This window comes from Lepus europaeus, chromosome 2 (genome assembly GCF_033115175.1).
Source record: "Lepus europaeus isolate LE1 chromosome 2, mLepTim1.pri, whole genome shotgun sequence".
Classification (NCBI taxonomy): Eukaryota; Metazoa; Chordata; class Mammalia; order Lagomorpha; family Leporidae; genus Lepus; species Lepus europaeus.
This window is the reverse complement of record NC_084828.1, coordinates 89662049-89682534: the sequence shown is the minus strand read 5'-3', so window position 1 is coordinate 89682534 and position 20486 is coordinate 89662049. Positions and strand designations below refer to the sequence as shown.

General features: G+C 38.3%; 1 protein-coding gene across 1 annotated transcript in view; it reads right to left on the bottom strand.

The window, feature by feature from the left end:
- P3H2 (prolyl 3-hydroxylase 2) overlaps window positions 1-20486 on the bottom strand; it is a 169286-nt gene that overhangs the window by 16301 nt on the left and 132499 nt on the right. Inside the window, exons 4-8 of the mRNA XM_062210180.1 lie at window positions 18850-18981; window positions 9680-9822; window positions 9143-9232; window positions 6977-7017; window positions 5714-5808 (exon numbers count right to left, since the gene is read on the bottom strand). Of these exons, the coding sequence (XP_062066164.1) occupies window positions 5714-5808; window positions 6977-7017; window positions 9143-9232; window positions 9680-9822; window positions 18850-18981 (501 nt within the window). The remainder of the gene's footprint in view (window positions 1-5713; window positions 5809-6976; window positions 7018-9142; window positions 9233-9679; window positions 9823-18849; window positions 18982-20486) is intronic.

The window sequence follows — 20486 nt, the reverse complement described above, 5'->3', positions numbered from 1 at the left end:
AGTGTATTATGATGAATTTTGGCCTTTATCAGGTGTTAATATATTATTTATACATTCATCCTACTTCATTCATTGCCTTTTTTCAACAATTTCAGTATTATCAACTGGTGACAATGTGACTATGATTGTATCATACTCACTGACACAGGAAATCTCAGGGCAACATTTGGTTATAATGTGGTCATTCAGATAAAACACTAGTTGCTTGTCTTTGTTTTTAAGATTTTCATCAAAATTTATAAATAGAAGTTTTTAGATTCTAAGAATATATATTCAAATCCTTAGCATTAGTATTGTATCTTTTGGATGAGCAGAAAAATATTTATGTTTTTGTACAGTTCAATGTTTCTTGAATTTTGTCTGCTAACATGTTTTTGGGAAGTTCTTGGTTGAATGCAATTTAAAAGGACTTCTTTGAACTTTTCTTTAAGAGGCAGAGAGGCATAGAGAAAGAGAGAGAGAGAGAGAGTGAGAGAGAGAGAGAGAGAGAGAGAGAGAGAAATCTTCTGTTGGTTCATTCCCCAAATGCCCTAGATTACTGGGACTAGGGCAAGCCAAAGCTGTGAGCTGGGGACACAATCTATGTCTCCAGTGGGTAGAAGGAAAAAATACTTGAGCCATTACCTGCTGTCTCCCAGAGTCTGCATGAGCAGGAAGTTAGGATGTGAGTGTCTTAACTATCATCTTAAGTGCTAGGCCAAATACCTGTTCCCTTGGAACTTTGTATGTGAGCAGGCTTTACAGTAATATCATATGCAGCAGTTCTCACCCCTAATTGAACATGCTGACACCTCCACACACACTTTTTTTTTTTTCTTTCTTAAGATGGAAAGACTCTGTCTTCTAGCCTCCTGGTTCCATGCTCATGTATAATCTGCTTCCCACAAGTATGGATATGGCCTGGAACTTGCTTCTAATCAGTAGGAGGCAGCAAGGAAGATGAGATGTCACTTCTGTGATTGTGTTATGTAACACTATGATTTCTATCTTACTAGCAGCCTCAGTCTAAAGCCTTCTCAGCTTGCATGGCTTCCTCTGGCCAAGAACCAACTGGAAACCAAAGGGTCCAGTAACCCTGTAAGAACTGAATTCCCATCTAACTTGGAGAAGATTCTTTCCGGTCAAGTCTCAAAGGAGATCCCAATACTGGTCAACAACTTGAATGAAGCCTTGTGAGAGTTTCTAACCAATGTATTCACCTAAGTGGTCCCCAGACCCCTGACCTACAGAAACTGTGAAACGACAAATGAATGCTGTTGTTAGTGCTACATTTATGCCATTTTCACAGAAATTAAACAAATAAACAATAGTAACTCTTCCTTGTCCCATAGAACGCAATTTAGGAAATTTTGCTTAAATCTACATTGCTAATTAAGATTCATAGTCAAAACTGAGGCAGCTCTTCCTTTAAATATTTGGAAGAGGGAACTGCACATTCTACTACAATTTAGAAATATAAAATGAAATATTCCTTCAACAAGAAAGACTAGATACTTGCAGATTCATTGAAAAACACTTGCTAATATATTAAAAAATAGAACCCTGGAAGAGAGATAAAGGATTTAGTAAACTAGGTTGGTTTATGCTTTACCAAGTTTATACAGTTTTCTATGCTGAGGGTGTACTACTTCAAATATACTTAGGTTATTTAGATAAAATGATTTCGAAAACTATTAAAACTAAAACATTTAGAAATGCACTTGTCACTCTTAAACTTTGTAGAAGTATTTGCAATTATTATTATCACTATTACTGAATCATTTAACCATGCCTGGAATACTGTGTTAAGTTCTGACTGAGAAATCTTAAGCATATCATGGAATATATTTAAAAGGGACTCCTAAGACATTAACCATTCCCTAACCATGCCATAAGCAATGTACAAAGATCAGGTGAAGGAACAGTGTAATATAGAGTCCTAAATATATCCAAACTAGTTCAGGGAGAATCTATGTTAGAAGTTTGCCTTTCCTATATGGAGTTAATTAACCTAATTCTTACTAAGTATTGAGATTTCTCCCCCTTCTACATACACATGTTCAACCAAAAAAAAAAAAAAACACAATTACTCATACATAAACACACACACGAAAACAGTAAAAAATAAATACTGCCATTCAAAAGGGCGAGTCAATCAGCCTATTGATGACTAGTAGTACACCAGACAGAGGAAAACATTCAAATTAAAATAAAATGTAGGCCAACAAGTTGTGGTTCCTGGGTTTTGATTTAATGGCTTTGGCCAGCTCCTAACCACAGTTCAAGGAGATTTTTGTTAACAACTTAATTCTTCTCTCATTCACAAAGTATGTGCCTGGCTCTGACTCTCCCATTGCACAAAGTTGGAGTCACCCAGGAACGTCCCCTTCATGCTCACTGCTGGTGGCTTAGGGCAAACATTTTACCATAAACACCACAATTTCACACAAGGCACCACAGGGGTGTGTACACTAACAAGACCTTTTATGAGTACAGCCCTTTATAGCTTACAAACGACTTTTTATGTTCATTTTAAAAAATTACCATGCTTCTCTTGGATCATAGGGATCAGAAAGATTGAGTGTCTAGTCCTCAATCACTGTGGGGAACACCAGACTAAGATAATCCCAGAAACTAACCCTTGATCCCAACTTCTTACTATTTCTACTGTATCCCCAGTGACTCTCAGATTAGTATCGAGCAAAACCTTGGGAACAATGGTGGTAGAAAATAGAATGTACAAGTGCCAGACATGTTTTTAGTAAGTTGCCATATATTTTCTGTGAAATGCAGTCACTCTGAGATGTATGCGTGGGTTATTACCATCTTAATGTTACTAAAAAATCTAGCATGACTACTACTACACACTGTCATGGAACCAAAATAGATGAGAAGCTCTTCTTGGACGATGAGCAGAGCTGAAATGTTATTTGTTTTGTGTTGCATCTGTCTTTCTTGCCTTCTTTACATTTGCTTTCAGTAAAACTAATGTATGAAAGGGTTTTCTGGTTGCAAAAATTGCCTCTACCTATCACTGCTCTTAATTTAGATCCTATTTAGGTTATTTGAAAACTGGCTAAAATGTTTTTCAGTGTAGAATCATATGAAAATATATATGGTCATTGTCCCTAGTTCTTGTCACAGAACTCCTTAAAACCCTTGGGATTTCCCAAGTGATAGGAGTGCTTTTGTTGTTCACAATGATCCCTTTTTGATCATACCTGAGTTAAAACTGATGAGGTGACCTGGGCTATAGACCCTAGATGGACTTAGGATGGGACTGGTCACTGGAAAGACCAAGTGGTTAGAAGGCTGGGACTTTGGGACTATGATGGGATGATGGCTGGAGATTAAGTTCCATACAAGCTCTTGAGCAGCAAGATTGGAGGAGCTCCCTGGTTGTGAAGTGTGGAAATGCTCGGAGGGTGGTTAACCCAGAGATCGCATGGATACTCTTGCCTGTCCTTGTACCATGCCATATATATGTCTCCATTAGGCTGTTCCTCTGGCTCCTTTATAAGGCTCTTGATGATTAAACAGTAAATTTGTTCTGAGTTCTGTGAGAAGCTCTAGCAAATTAACTGAACCTACACAGGGAATGGGTAGAACCCTGGTTTGTGGTATCTGGGTCAAAAGTTCAGTCCGTAGCATGGGTGACAATCTATTGCTTGTGACTGGTGTCTGAAGTGGGGGGCAGTCTGAGCAGTTTTGTGGGGTTCAGTCTTCAACATGAAAGATCTGAACCTAGCACAGATGGATAGCGTCAATATCGGATTGAGTTATAAGATGCTTGGTTGATGTTCTAAGAGAATTACTAAGTAATTCTAAGAGAATTACTTAGTGTATGTGGGGGAAAGTCCCTTGCATCTGTCACAGAAGTGTTTTGTGTTGAATTTAAAAATACAGTAGCAAAAAAGTAATTTTCCCCTTCAGACCAGTAGGTTTACAGAGGAACTCTACAACCCAGTAGCCAATTCAAATAAGAAATTTCTGCAGAAATGGTAGATTATGGTAACCCTCTCAACCATGCTTTTCTCCATTATATGTAGTTTTCTGTTCTACTCTTCCCGTTAACCTTATAGTCAGTTGCTGGACATCAGATTCCCTTGTAGCCAGAAAAAATGCCTTGAAATCTGGCAACTACCTTGGAGTTTCCCAAACATTTACAGCCAAGTGCTGGCTTATTGACATGCACTTCCTGAGTGATTTCTCATCTTAAATATCAACATAAACTCTGGATGACCATTAAGCTCCCTGGAAAATATAAAGCAGCTTAGGATTTGTGGCTACGGACTGAGGTCCATGTCAGATTAGATGAGCTATTAGATTAGATGAGTTATCCTGTTTACTACTCCAAACTGCCTTGGAAGCGAAGAAAGGAAAGGGCTGGGAAATATGAAGGCTGTAGAGCCAGAAATTTTTAAATCTACTTAGAGGAATGTGCTGACACACTCTCCTGGGAAAAGAAGTACTGTACTTCTTAAAAAAGATGTATTATTTGTTTGAAAGAGTTACACAGAAAGAATGAGAGATCATCTGCTTGGTTCAGTTCCCAAATGGCCACAATGGCAGGGTTGGGCCAGGTCAAAGCTAGGAGCTTCATCCAGATCTACCATATGAGTACAGGGGCCCAGACACTTGGGCAATCTTCCACTGCTTTCCCAGGCACATAAGCAGAGAGCTGGATCAAAAGTGGAACAGCTAGGACTAGAACTGGCAACCGTATGGGATACCTGTAGTGCAGGCAGTGGCCTAACCTGATACACCAGAACACAAGCCCTAATATTGTAGTTCTTATTACAGGGTTTTGAAAGGTCTTTTCTGTACTACAATTATCTGACAAATAAAGCATATATTTTGAATATCTGGACACTTCTATGTTTCCTGAAGCAGGTGAAAAAGAGAATATGAAAACCTGGTTTTACATGCCTGCTCACCTTACTATGAACTCTGATACCTTGGAGAAGTCACTATATTTTCTCACACAAGGAGACACTTATATTAAAATGAGTTGCATATAGATTTATTTGAAAAATTATAAAACAGAAATAATAGTAAATATCAATAATTATTATTGTAGTTAGTGGTACTGTTACTAATAGTTTATTATTTTAACATGGTTGGCTATTTTTAAAGACTATGTGACAAGTCTACCTACATCTCCATCGACTTTGATTTTACATGAGATGCTCCGCTCTCTGTAACTCTGCTTTTACTTTGTTTTACCAACTGGAATTGCTCCTTCCGTACTCCTGTGACTTCAATTTAATTTCTCTTAAAGTCCTGTTCAATTATATGTTTCAAATATCTCAGATGAACTAACTTACTATCTTACATAACTTGTCTCACTTCCAGGTGGACCAGTTTGTGTCATACTACCCAGCACTCACTGGTTGTGAGACGGAAGTTAAGTTATGCAAATTTGCTAAGCCTCAGATTTTCATCTAATGGTAGTGGTGTCCACACAGTCCCTGTCCAGTTCACAGGATTTCTTTGAGAAACAGATGAGGAATAGAATCTGAAAGCACTTCAGTCGGAAACCAAAGGTAATTGTATACAAATCTGAAATATTTTTGTTTATAAGCCTTGCTTTCAGACTTTGATGAACTGTTGTAGCTTAGTCCTCTTTTTTATTTTACAAAAAATGTTGATTCTGCCTTGATGTGGCCAAGAACTGACTATGACCCAACTTTTCCTTTCCGTCCCTGTAGAGTAAACATGCACAAGTACTTACCCTCTCTTAGGTCTCGTTCTATCTTGGGTGATGACTTTTTTCCCATTGATAATCCATGAACTTCTGCACTTTCCACATTTACTCCTGAAGGGACTCTGCTCAATCAAAAAGTTGCAGTGGAAATTTTCCATTGAATAAAGATGTTCAAATGCAAAGAATCCTTTTGTCAGGTTGTCTATGATTCTATATTGTAGATTTTTGTATGTCCCTGCCTCTATGAAGTTTTTCTTTACTTTCTGACTTAGTATACTCCATTTTGGTACTGTAAATCATCTTAGCAACCTTAACAAATATCCGTAACTTTACCCCTTACACATCAGAATTTAGTCTCAACAGAGCAGTACAAAATTATCATGTGTATCTTTATAACATTCAGATATTGTGCCTTCAACATGGCAGTGAAAAATGGTTGAATTGAATTGTGTTTATAAATTGTTGTTGTTAAAATACAATGTTGTAGTTCTTAACTGTTCTGAGAAAAAACACACAGGTTTGTGCCATACTTTTCAAATGCACAAAGGATAGCAGGATATCTTTTCAATACACACAGATTGTACAATTCCAAACATACAAATATGTTCTTAGATCTCTTGTAACAACTGTAGACCACCCAAGATTGTGGTCCTTGAAAGACCTCAAAATTCTGAGTAAGATTTGGATGTGGTGAGACTTTGAACAAGTAGCTTGCCTTGGCCCTGTTTCCTAATTTGAAAATGAACATGCGGACCATGTTGTCTCACACATGTAACTCAAATATTCTATGTGTTTGAATTATTCAAAATATGGAAGCTGACTTTTAAGTCTTTTGAAAAATGAGTTCTCCTCATTTCTGAGTTAGCAAAAACCAATATTTTAACTTGAAGTACAACTTTCTGAATGTCTTGAATTCAAATAAATATAGTAAGGTAATTCAGCATCAAAAAGAAAATTTCATGTTTTTTAATGTTGATACATGAAAAACAGCATCCAATTTTCTCTGATTTGGAAATCCTAGAATGTCAGCACTCAGAGATCAACTGGATCAACCCTTTCAGGTGAAGAACAAACATGTAACTCAAAGAGGAAGATAAACTACAAAAGGTCACACAAAACTGATGGGAAGAGCTGGGATCAGGATGAACAGCTAGTGATTTGCAGCTCAAAGAATTTTAACCTGTATCTCTTTTTCAGTCTCACAGAGTTAAGTTCCTTACAATAAGTTCTGTCTCTAAATATTTTTTCTCAGAACCAATAAAAAATTTCGGTACTGAATGGAGGACTTACCGATTCTCATCCTGTCGCCCTCCATATCTGATCCAATAATTCTGTTTAAATTAAAGAAATTATAGTGTTATCACTAAAACACTTACAGAAATGAAATAAAATAAAATAAATATAAATATACTTAAAATTCCTAAAATATTAGAAGATTTGCATACTGCATAAAGTGGCAATATATATTTATTTAAAAAATAATAAAGAGGAAGGTTCAGATTGATGCAGTTTTATCAAAGATAATATGGAGAACAAATGGATTTTTTTATTAAATAAAAACTGTTGTAGAGTTAGCCTGCTCAATGATGCTTGTTTCAAAGGAAGTTACTTTGAACTTGGTGGCAGAAAGACCTTTGAAAGATCATTTAGTCTAACTCTTTTATGTTTATGAATAGAACACCCGGTAACAGCATAGCTTGATTAATCATCTATCCAGCATTATGAAGCAAAGTAAAACTTAGACATTTTCTGAGATCTATTGGTGGTAGTGTGAAGTCTAAATATATTTGGTAGAACCAAATATAAATATGTTGGTAGTCACATTAGAAATATTCCATTAAAATTAATTTTATTTTTAAAATATGTCAAAGAAATTATGGTACAACTAAAAAAAGAAAGGAAAAATATTGCAAATAGGATATATGATAAATAATGATTTAAAAAATCCATTAACATACATGTTGTATAAGAACATGTGTGGCCAACGCCATGGCTTAACAGGCTAATCCTCTGCCTTGCGGTGCCGGCACACTGGGTTCTAGTCCCGGTTGGGGTGCCGGTTCTAGTCCTGGCTGCTCCTCTTCCAGTCCAGCTCTCTGCTGTGGCCTGGGAAGGCAGTGGAGGATGGCCCAGGTGCTTGGGCCCTGCACCCGCATGGAGACCAGGAAGAGGCACCTGGCTCCTGGCTTTGGATTGGCACAGCTCAGGCCTTTTCGGCCATTTGGGAGGTGAACAATGGAAGGAAGACCTTTCTCTCTGTCTCCCTCTCTTACTGTCTGTAATTCTGTCAAATAAACAAATAAAATCTTTTAAAAAATCATCTTTAGCTACATATCTATGTATGTAAATTGATATATAGTACACAAATCACTCTACTGCTGCTGCTAGCCCCTTGATTTATTTCTGATTCTTTTCTACCATGCTTAATGTATTTAGCATTGTCTCTATTGAACTATATCCTCAGAGTAAATTCCCAGGAGTGAAATCACTCTACCATCAAAGGTACTAAAATTCTTGCAACTAAATTAGTTTTTAAGAGTTTTTCTGGTATTCCTAATGCTCTTTATAATCCATAAAGTTAATCACAAACTTTCAACAATGAGAAATAGCATTTATTGCCTGTGTATTATGTATAAAATGATACACCATTGTGGTTTTACTTACATTCCTTTGATGATCCACAAGAATAACTTTTTTCATCTTTCATCTATTATTAATAATTTTCCCTCTTCTTTGAAATACCTGGGCTGGACTTACTCATTTATCTGTTGGTTACTACCACACATGTTTTTGTTTTTGTTTTTTTTGACAGGCAGAGTGGATAGTGAGAGAGAGAGACAGAGAGAAAGGTCTTCCTTTTTGCCATTGGTTCACCCTCCAATGGCCGCTGCGGCCGGCGCCACAGGTGGAGGATTAACCTAGTGCGCCACAGCACTGGCCCTGCTAAAGATGATTTTAAAGGGTGTACCAATATGGAAATTACTTATGATAGTTTCTTAAATAAAAATCAGAACACAAGTCTCTGGAAAAAGGGTACTTTCATATGAACAATGATAACAGACAATGTGGAAAGATGAAGAAAAGTCAGTGTTAATAGAAAGTAGAATTATGAATGATGCTGCACTTTTAGAAGTCTCCTTAAGGTTAGGTAATAACCGTTAAGTGGAGACTATAGTATATCACATCCAAAATTAGGAGAAAAAAAAGAATCTTGAAACAAAATATTCATATATAAAATAGTTCTACCATGTATTTACTTTGGACTTTGGACTTCAGTGACGTAGAAATCCAGAAAGCCTTTAAAGTTCATAACACATGTGGAGTAAACACCCGATACCACAATTTGTAATTCAAGGAGAGAATTAGAAAACTTAACAAATGAGGTTGGGGAATAAAAACATCTACAGGAATTCCACAGGGTAGTTCTGATAATAAACATTTTGTCTTTGTTCTTACCGGTTCAGTGTACGAAAATCCCAGGCCCTCTGCAGCTGATTTTATCAGTTCAGATTCAAGTTTATGACGTTTCACAAACATTGTTGAGTCCTAGACAAAGAAATGGGGTGGGGGGAAGACAAAGGGAGGCAAACAGGCAGAAAGGCAAGAAGAGATGGTGGGAGGAAGGGAAAGAGGGAGGGAGGAGGCAGGGAGGAATTGGGAAGGAAGGAAGGAAGGAGAGAGGGTGAAAGAAAGAGAAAAATTTATATTTACATAATAGGGATGAGATAGATCAGTGATAACATGGAAAAATTTTTCATTGCATGTCAAATCAGCTAAAAGAAATATTCAGAGCTTCAGAAAATGTCCCCATTTACTGTTTTACAAGCTAGCAAATATGAGAATAATACGCTTCTAGCAAAAATAATAATCAAAGTTTGAAAGAATTGAGTTCCCAAACCTTCACAAAATTGTTAGATATTGTTACGAGCAGTGCTATGCTTTTATCACTCTCTCTAGTACATGAAAAGCTTCTTTTCAGAACACTGGTCTCACCTCTCTGGCTTCAATAGATTCTGGGTCAAGGTCGTCATCTAACAGACTCTCGTAGTAATCTACGTTGTCGAGGACATCCTCATCATCTGGATGGAACAGAAGATAGGCCTTGGCACACTCCAAGGCTTTCACATATTCACCGACTGGAAAACCAAGCAGTTGCAACATCAGAGTCAACCCAAAGGATTTTTTTAAAAAATATTTTATTTATAGGGCCTGCACTGTTGCACAGTGGGCTAAAGCCCTGGCCTTAAGCGCCAGCATCCCATATGAGTGCCGGTTCTAGTCCCGGCTGCTCCTCTTCTGTTCTAGCTCTCTTCTATGGCCTGGGATAGGAGTAGAGGATGGCTCATGTCCTTGGGCCCCTGAGCTCATGTGGGAGACCTAGAAGAAGCTCCTGGCTCTTGACTTCAGATGGGCTCAGCTCCGGGTCCTTGTGGCCATTTGGGAAGTGAACTAGCAGATGGAAGACCTCTCTCTCTCTCTATCTCTCTCTCTCTGCCTTTGGAGTTGAATGAGCAGATTAAGAATAAACAGTCACAGATAAAAGTACATGATTTCAGGTTTCCAAAAGGGATTCCTTTCAGTCCACTTTGACACTAGACGTTTTAGATAAACTATAAAAATTTTCTATCGAAAATTTCTACCTGAAGAAGTTTATTGGCAACTTAGTTAATATAGATAAACAATAGGACTGTAGGAGTTAATTATGATTTTTGTACTGGTTTGGAATAACTAAACATCCTGATGGTGATCTTCTACAATGACTGCATCATCTGATGTGTGAGTGATACAAGTGATTTTCAAAGGTTATTTATTCTTGCTGTGGTCAACTGGTAGTGTGATGTAAGTACTTACTTAAAGTACTTTTGCTGTAGAAGACCTCCTCCATCCTCTTACAACACAACTCCAACAACTCCAGCAGCAGCAAGCTACTAGAGAGCAGGAGCAAGGATGTTTCAACAACGAGTGCTTCAATGTAGCAATACTTACCTACTATAAGAAGAATTGTTTCTCTTTTTTTTAAAGATTTATTTATTTATTTGCAAGTCAGGGTTACACAAAGAGAGGAGAGGCAGAGAGGCAGAGAGAGAAAGAGATGTCTTCCATCCGATGGTTCACTCCCCAGTTGGCTGCAAGATAGAGCTGTGTCTATCTGAAGCCAGGAGCCAGGAGCTTCTTCTGGGTCCCTCTTGTGGGTGCAGGGACCCAAGGACCTGGGACATCTTCCACTGCTTTCCCAGGCCAAAGCAGAGAGCTGGATTGGAAGTGGAGCAGCCGGGCCTCAAACCAGTGCCCACATGGGATGCCAGCGCTTCAGGCCAGGGCATTAACCCACTGTGCCACAGAGCCAGCCCCCAAGAGGAATTTTGAAATGCTGTATATCTTGTTTGTAGATGGCCACAACATTCAATGTCTGTTTAAAAGAATCCCCTAGACACATACACACACACATACACACACATACACATACACACACACATATGACTCTGGGTTTGTGATAAGTTTGTGATAAAAGCAACTCTCTTAAGTTTTTTGCATTCAATGCTCAAGACTTAAGCAAATGACTTCTTATGCCATCAACTCCAGGATAATGAGTAATAGCTTGATTTTGTGAAGGAGAGGATTTTCCAAAGTATCTTTAAGGTATTTGCTTGAGATATTTTCTTACAATTATTAATTTAACATGGAAACATGCTGTTCACCACTGAACTTTATACAAGACAACATGATGCTGGGGCTAGTGAGGAATAAAGAGAACAATGAACCAGTATTTATGACCTAATAACAAGCTAAGTGACATGCTCCAAGATGAAGTATAATGAAGACGTTAGACAACATATCTAAGATCAGTTTCAGCAATCCTGATTTTACTAATTGCTTTTAAACATGAGAAAAGATGTTCAATTTCTCTCTCTATCAAAAATATAAGTGGAAAGGGAAACTACATTGAAATATTAATTTTGATCTAAAAGATTGGGAATATGTAAAAATTGGAAATATATTCTATTGAGCAACAGAAATATATTTCATGTAGAGGAAAATTTGGCAACATCTATCAAAATTACAAAGAAAGAACAAATGTTTGGTGAAGCAGTTATGATGCCACCTGAAACATTTGCACCACTGAGCATCTGGATTTGAGTCCCAGCTGTGCTCCCAATTCCAGCTTTCCTGCTAATAATCACCCTGAGATACAACAGGTGGTATTCAAATACTTGAGCCCTTGCCAGCTATGCAAAACCCAGACTGATTCCAGGTTCTGGCTTCTGCCTGGCTCAGATCCAGCTGTTATAGGCAGATGCAGGACCTTTGTATGTCTATTTCTGTCTTTCAAATAAACAAAAAAAAATCAAAATTAAAAATTAATAAAACATTTTACTAAGCAATCATTTTTAATATATTTACCCAATAGATATTTGTGTCTAGATGTGAAATGACATTTGTAAAATTTTTATTTGAATGGTGAATGAATAGAAAAATATTGCAAACAATACAATTACCCATCAGTAAGGATAAATATGAAATGAGGTATAATAGTGAAATTATATGCAAAATTAAAAAATGAACCAGACCTTTATGTATTGATAGAATTAAGTTGAATCAGCAGAGAGAGTGTAATCTCAGGGAAGAGTTAGGGAAAAAACTGCAGTGGAAACTCCTTGAAAGTTAGAGGGACAGTGTGGAGCTACATGGAGGGTGTGGATGCACATGACTCAGGACCCTCGTAGCTGAGAGCCTCAGCACCAGCTTTGAAAAGTAAGGTGAGACCAGGTCACAGCAGCCCAAGCCACTGTTGATAAATTTGCAGGAAGAGCCTGCCATGAATCTGGCCTGGAGCCCTGTGGGGGACAGTATACCTGCCAACCTAGAGGAAAAAAAGGCATGTTTCTCTCTCCCTGACCCCCTGACAATTGTGCCCTTCAACTAGTTGAGAGAGGGTGGGCACCATTTTGGACATACTTAATAGCTGTACCATCTTGTGTCCATGCACCCAGCAACCAGCCAAGAGGATATGCCTCAGTCTGGTTGGTAGGACTGATAGGGGCCAGATGCCAACATAAGACTATGAGTTGTCCCCAGCCTCCCAGTATGTCACAGGCTCTGGGGCTCAGGCTGACTGGGCAGAGTACCCACAGGTGGCTGGCTCTGAGAGTGTCTCTGCCTCTCTGTCTGCAGGACAGACTGGCAGGGCACAGTGGCTCCTCAGCACTTTGCAACTCTGGGAGCCTTCTGTGCTGAGCCTGTGGAAACATTGTGGCTATGTGGGAGGGTGTAGGGTGTGACTGGTCTCTGGGCAATCACTGTGAGCAGATGCTTGGGGTGGGTCATTGCTATGGGATCCATGATCACACTAAGGATTGCACAGATACTTTGTGTGGTTCTTGTGGCAGCATGGATAAATATTGTACCCAAAGGGGCCAGTGCCTTGGCACTGGTCGACTTAAAGAAGAGGAGGTGATGGTGAGACAATGCCAACAGAGCTGCTCAAACCTTCCTCTGTGATAAAAAAATAGGAAATCTACCATGCCCAACTTTGGTGTCACCTTGGACACTCACCTCACCCTGGAGCACTGAACAGAGTTCCATGGTCACACCCAGCACACACCTGTGGTCATTCACTAAAACAGCAGACACTCCACTAAACCACAGAGGCGTAATCCAAAGATAAAAGTCATCAGAAGGGAAAAAAAAAACAAAAAAAAAGAAAAAAAAGCAAAACCAAGTATCTCTACAAAGGCCTAAAAATGGATGGAGAAATTCAAGAAACAAGAATTAGGAATACAACATGTCACCTGAAAAAGGCACACAACAACACTTCAATACTAGAATGTGAAGATGAAAAGATTGGAGAAATGCCAGAGTCAGAATTCAAAAAAAAAAAAAAATTGTAGGATTACTCAGAAGTAATCAGAAGCAAATGCATGAATTAAAGAAATCAATACATGACATGAATGAAATTTTTTTCTCATGAAATTGAGATTTTAAAGGGAAATCAAAATGAAGTATTATAGATGAAGAATTCATTTACAGATAGAAACACAGAAATACGGTCATCACTATGAAAGAAGGTGTAGGCAGAAAATCTCCCAGCAAAAGTACAAAGGAAATCCAAAGTAAACATTAGGAATATTTATGGGAAAATCACAGGGCCAGGTTGTAACTTATCAATGGTAAATTTGAATGTAAATGGCCTCAACTTTCGAGTTAAAAGGTACAGACTGGTTGAATGGATTAAAAAACAAGACTCATCTATTTGTTGCCTACAAGAAACACATCTCACCAACAAAGATACAGGCAGACTGAAAGTGAAAGGATAGACAAAGATATTCCATGATAATGGAAACCAAAAAAGAGCTAGTGTAGCCATCCTAATATCAGAGAAAATAGACTTTAACACACAAACTGTTAAAAGAGACAAAGAAGGGCACTATGTAATGATTAAGGTATCAATTCAACAGGAAGATGTGATGATAATAAGCATATATGCACTGAATTACAGAGCTCCTGGCTGCTTAAAAGAAAGGCTATTAGATCTAAAGGGAGACATAGACTCCAATATAATAGTAATGGGGGACTTCAATACCCCACTTTCAACAATTAACAGATCAACCACACAGAAAATCAGCAAGGAAATAACGTAGTTAATCAACACTATGGGCCAAATGGACCTAATGATATCTACAGAACTTTTCATCCTACAGTTGCAGAATACATATTCTCAGCAGTGCATGGAACTTTCCCTAGGACACACCACATCGTAGGCCATAAAGGAAGTCTCAGCAAATTCAAAAAAACTGAAACATACCATACATCTTCTCTGACCACAACTGAATGAAGCTGGAAATCAACAACTCAAGAATCTCTAGAACATATACAAACACATGGAGACTGAATAACATGCTCCTGAATGAACAGTGTGTCATAGAAGAAATCAAAAGAGAAATGAATTTCAGAAAACAAATGAAGATGCAAGGGCAGGTGTTGTGGCAGGTAAAGCCACCACCTGCAGTGCTGGCATCCCATGTGGGTGCTGGCCAATCCCAGCTGCTCCACTTCCAATCCAGCTCTCTTCTGTGTCCTTGGAAAGCACTGGACGATGCCCAACTCTTGGGCCTCTGCATGCACATGGGAGACCTGGAAGAATCTGCTAACTCCTGGCTTTGAATTGGTGCAGCTCTGGCTATTGCGGGCAATTGGGGAGTGAACCAGCAGATGGAAGACCTCTCTCTCTCTCTGCCTCTCCTTCTCTCTCTGTGTAACTCCAGCTTTCAAATAAATAAATAAATCTTTAAAAAATTGAAGATGGTAATACAACATTATCAAAACTTATAGAAAACAGCAAAATCAGCGTTTAGAGGGAAGTTTATAGCAGTTGGTACCTATATTAAGAAATTTGAAAGGCACCAAATAAGTGAACTATCAATGCATCTCAAGGACCTACAAAAACAGCAACAAACCAAACTCAAAATTAATAGGAGAAAATACATAATTAAAATTAGAGAAGAAATAAATAGAATCAAAACAAAAATACAAAATATCACTGAACTGGTTTTTTGAAAAAATAAACAAAATTGATACACCATTGGCCTAACTAGACAAAAAAAAAAGAGGGAGAAGACCGAAATCAATAAAATCAGAGATGAAAAAGGAAATGTAACAAGAGATACCACAGAAATAAAATAAAAATCCTCAGGATTTACCACAAAGAATTGTATACCAACAGATCAGGAAATCTAGAAAAAGTGGAGAGAATTCTGGACACATATACCCTGTCAAAATTGAGTCATGAAGATATAGAAAACCTAAGCAGATCAATAACCAAGGAGATTGAATCAGTAACAAATATACTCTCAACAAAGACAAGCCCAGGACTGGACAGCTTCACTGCTGAATTCTACCAGACATTTAAAGAAGAGCTAACTCCAATTCTTCTCAAGCTATTCAAAACAATTGAAAGGGAGACACAACAGAGAAAGAGCACTGTGGACCAACTTCAGTGATGAACATAGACACAAAAGTGCTCAAGAAAATACTAGCCAATCAAATCCAACAACATATCAGAAAAATCCTTCACCTGGACCAAGCAGTATTTATCCCTGGTATGCAGGGATGGCTCAACATTGGCAAATCTATCAATATGATGTTTCACGTTAACAAACTGAAAAACAAAAACCATATGATTATCTCAATAGATGTGGAAAAAGCATTTGATAAAATGCAATAGCCTTTCATGATGAAAACCTTAAGCAAATTGAGAATCAAAGGAACATTCTTCAACACAATTCCTTAAGGCAATTTATGACAAAACCACGGCCAGCATTGTATTGAATGGAGAAAAGTTGGAAGCATTCATTTTCATTTTACTTGTTTTTTAGTTTTACTTATTTTTTTCTTGAGTCAATACATATTTAATTAGATTTCACAAAAATACATATAACATGAAATAATTTTTAAAAGTATTCATCTGATAAAATTAAACCAAAATAATAATTTACAAAGCTTACTAGTAACTGCTTTATTGAGCACAGAGAGAATAACATGGACAAAAAGCAAGAAAGAATTTACATACTGATAAAAAAAGTGATTCTCAGGCCGGCGCCGCAGCTCAATAGGCTAATCCTCCGCCTAGCGGCGCCGGCACACCGGGTTCTAGTCCCGGTCGGGGCACCGATCCTGTCCCGGTTGCCCCTCTTCCAGGCCAGCTCTCTGCTGTGGCCAGGGAGTGCAGTGGAGGATGGCCCAAGCCCTTGGGCCCTGCACCCCATGGGAAACCAGGATAAACACCTGGCTCCTGCCATCGGATCAGCGCGGTGCGCCGGCCGCAGCGCGCTCCCGCGGCGGCCATTGGAGGGTGAACCAACGGCAAAAGGAAGACCTTTCTCTCTGTCTCTGTCTCTCACTGTCCACTCTGCCTGTCAAAAAAAAAAAAAAAGTGATTCTCATTTAAATAATTGAAAAAAAGCTCTGCTGAGTGAAGAAAGGAAATATAAAATTATTATACCAACACAATCAAGGCAGTTTGTGACAAACCAATGGCCAGTTTTCTATTGAATTGGGAAAAGCTGGAAGCATTCCTACCAAGATCTAGAACCAGACAAGGATGCCCACTCTCATGACTGATATTCAATATAGTCTTGGCCAAGAAGTCACCCCCTACACCAATGCCTTTGACTGTCTTCCCTACATTAAGTCTCAGGTTATAATTTATGTATTTGATCCATCTTGAATTGATTTCTGTTTATGGTTAGGTGTTTGGATCTAATTTTCATTCTTCTACACACATATATCCAATTTTGCCAGCACCATTTGTGAACAGATTATCCTTACTCCACTGAATAGCCTGAGTACTTTTGTCAAGAATCAGTTGGCTGGATGTATGTGAGTTAATTTCTGGGCTCTTTACTCTGTTACATTGATTTATGTATTGGTTGTTATGCTGGTACAAAGCTATTTTAATTACTATACAGTATTGTAGTATGCTTCAACATCAGTTATTGTGATGTTTCCAGCTCAGTTTTTCTTGCTCAGGATCGCTTTGGCTATTCAGAGTCTTTTGTGATTCCATGTGAATTTTAGGATTATTTTTTCTAACTCTGTAAAGAATGCCATTGGTATTTTGATAGGAATTGCATTGAATCTGTAAATTGCTTTAGGTAGTACTGATATTTTGATGATATTGATTCTTCCAATCCATGAGCAAGGAATATCTCCAAAATTTTGCATCCTTGATGACTTCCTTCATCAATGTTTGATAATTTTTATTATAGATTATCTGTCACTAATTTTGTTAAAGTTATTCCTAAGTGTTTGAGATTATTGTGGTTATTATGAATGGGAGTTCTTTTTTCAAAATATTTATTTTATTTATTTGAAAGTCAGAGTTACAGAGAGAGATAGAGACAGAGAGAGGTCTTCCATCTGTTGGTTCACTCCCTAGATGGCTGCAATGGCTGGAGCTGCGCTGATCTGAAGCCAGGAGCTATGAGCTTCTTCTGAGTCTCCCATGTGGGGGCAGGGGCCCAAGGACTTGGGCCATCCTCCACTGCTTTCCCAGGCCATAGCAGAGAGCTGGATCAGAAGAGGAGCAGCCAGGACTAGAACCAACGCCCATATGGGATGCTAGCACTTCAAGCCAGGGCTTTAACCCACTGTGCCACAGCACCTGCCCCATGAATGAGATTTCTTTATTGATTTACCTTTCTGTGAGTTCATCATTAGCATATGAAAAACTGCTGCTTTTTATATTGTAACCTGAAACTTAACTGAATTGGTTTATCAATTGTAACAATTTTTTGTTGAAGTGTTTAGGTTTTTCCATGTATACCATCATACCATCATGTCATCTGCAAACATGGATAATTTGACTTCCTCTATTCCAATTTTGATGCCCTTTATTTCTTTCTCCTCCCTAATTGCTCTTGATGAAACTTCCAGTACTGTATTGAATAAGAGTGGTGAAAGTGGACATCCTCGTCTTCTTCCAGACTGAGGGGAAATGCTATCAGATTTTCCCCATTCAGTATGATATTGGCTGTTGTTTTGTGAGATATAGCCTTTATAACTTTGAGGAATGCTCCTTCTATACATAATTTTTGGAGGGTTTTTTATCATTAAGGGGTGTTGAATCTTATCAAATGTGTTTTCTGATGTTTTTAAGCAAAAAGATGTACAGAATAGTGCAAGTGATAAATATAGTATCTTCTGTGTAAAGGAGAACATAAATGGGTGCATATGCATTTGTTCTTTCTATGTTAAATTTTGGAAGGATAGATAAGAAACCAGGTTATAGGGCATTAAACTGGGTATTTGGGACAGGGAAGAGAGAAGTTTTTTAATGTTTTTTCTTTCAATCATGTGAATATATATATATATATATAGCTAATGAAATTAAGTTGAAAAAATTAAATTTAAAAATCATATAAAATGTTAATCTAGTCTAATTTTCAAGAAATTATTGCAGCACTAAATTCTGCACTTCACCTGCCTGTGTTTCACCTTCTGCTCTTCTTGTTCTGACTACAGTGATGAGAGATAAGAAAGAAAATATATAAACCCCATAGATCTGATGGTAGCCTGAAGAAAGCAGAAGACTACATGATGACAACATATTGGCCATGGTGAACAGAAACCCCTTTAAAGGACTTCCCAGATGATCCACACTTTACCTCGATAGTAGGCAAACTGTAGGTAGTCATAATGTAGAGGAAGAAAGTTTTCGATTGGTGAGAGGCGGCCAGGGCGGGTGGCAAGTTCCCTCACACATTCATGCTGACAAACCAGCACCTGCATGTAGTGATCTGGAAAACAAGACCCAAGCAATGTTTCATTTGAAAACCCACATTTCAATTCAAAGCCACAATTACATAGGGCACTTCTGACCTTACAATACTCAGAGAAGTCATTATAATCCTTATCCTGTGAATGGAAAACACTTTCACAGGGCAAGCAAGTAAGGCCTCCTTGCTGGAGAATATCAGAGACACAGTAGTTCCCAATCCTATGGCTTAGGGGCCTTTCTCCGTGCTGCAGTCTTCCCTGGCCATCCACTCTCTTTTCTTCTCCCTCTGAAAGTGATAGACCATTTCACCCCACCCATACTCGGCTGAATATTGTCTTTCTTATTTAACAATGTTGGGGCCTCTCTTTGGATGTTTGAGATGGTCTGAAGTGTACTGGAATCAGGATTGAAAGTTCAGATCCTGGAGATGTTAGGAAACAGATCAGAGAAAGGAACCACCATGTATGTGGAGAGTATATGATGAGAAGTAAAGCAAAAATGCTCTTTTTCCCAGTTAACATTTGCAGGCCAAATTTTCCTAAAGGGAAAATAAAAACATTATTTCTTCTCATCTATTGATCAGGGCTTTGTTCCACCCAGTTATGAATGAGTCTATTACCTGGACATTTCATATTCTAGTAATGACATTTTCTACTCTTACTCAGGGACTTGTGAAGTAAGGGGAGGATAAAATCTAAAGAACTTGAGAAAACATTTTCTTCTTTCTCTGGTCTCCTTTCTACTAGTTCCACTTTTCTTGCTTGCTAACAAGGTGAGAATCCTGAAGTGCAGGGATTTTCATGCTTCCTTCACATCTTAGCTCTGTGTTCTCAAAGCATGAGCTGAGAAAGCCTGAGGGGCTGCGCCTCAGGAAGAGAATGGTTCATTCATGCTTGAGCTGAATGGGTTCCCCTGAGGATGACAACAAAATCATTGGACTTCATGGCTGTACAATGTAACCTACAACAACTGCCTTCTTTCAAAAGATTCTCTGTTTAGTCAAAATTCAGCTCGGATCTTGATGACATTGCAGAGGGAACCCAAAATACAACAGGGAGGAAATGTGCATATTCTGGTGTGAGGTACAATGAGCCAGTTTCTCATAATCTGGCTAACTCAGTCCTATAGAGCACGGCCAATAGAATCCCTAAAGTCTACTTGTTATTAACCTCAACTGGAGGTTGTGAAGGGAAGAATGAGTTCTATTTATGTGATTAGCATGCCTGAAATAGATAGGAAGGAAGGAAAAAAATCAACAAACAATCTTCAATTGTTTTTTTCCTACTTAACTGAAACTTTACATGCTTCATTAACATTTTTTTTTTTCTTATTAGAGAGGGAGAATGACAGCGAGAGTGAGAGCCAAAGAGAGAGAGAGAGAGAGAGAGAGAGAGAGAGAGAAATCTCCCATCTGTTGGTTCATTCCTCAAATTCCTGTCATGGTCAGGGCTGGGCCAGACTGTTGCTGGCAATCAGGAACTCAACCTGGGCTCCCATGGAGGTGGCAGGGATCCAGGTACTTGA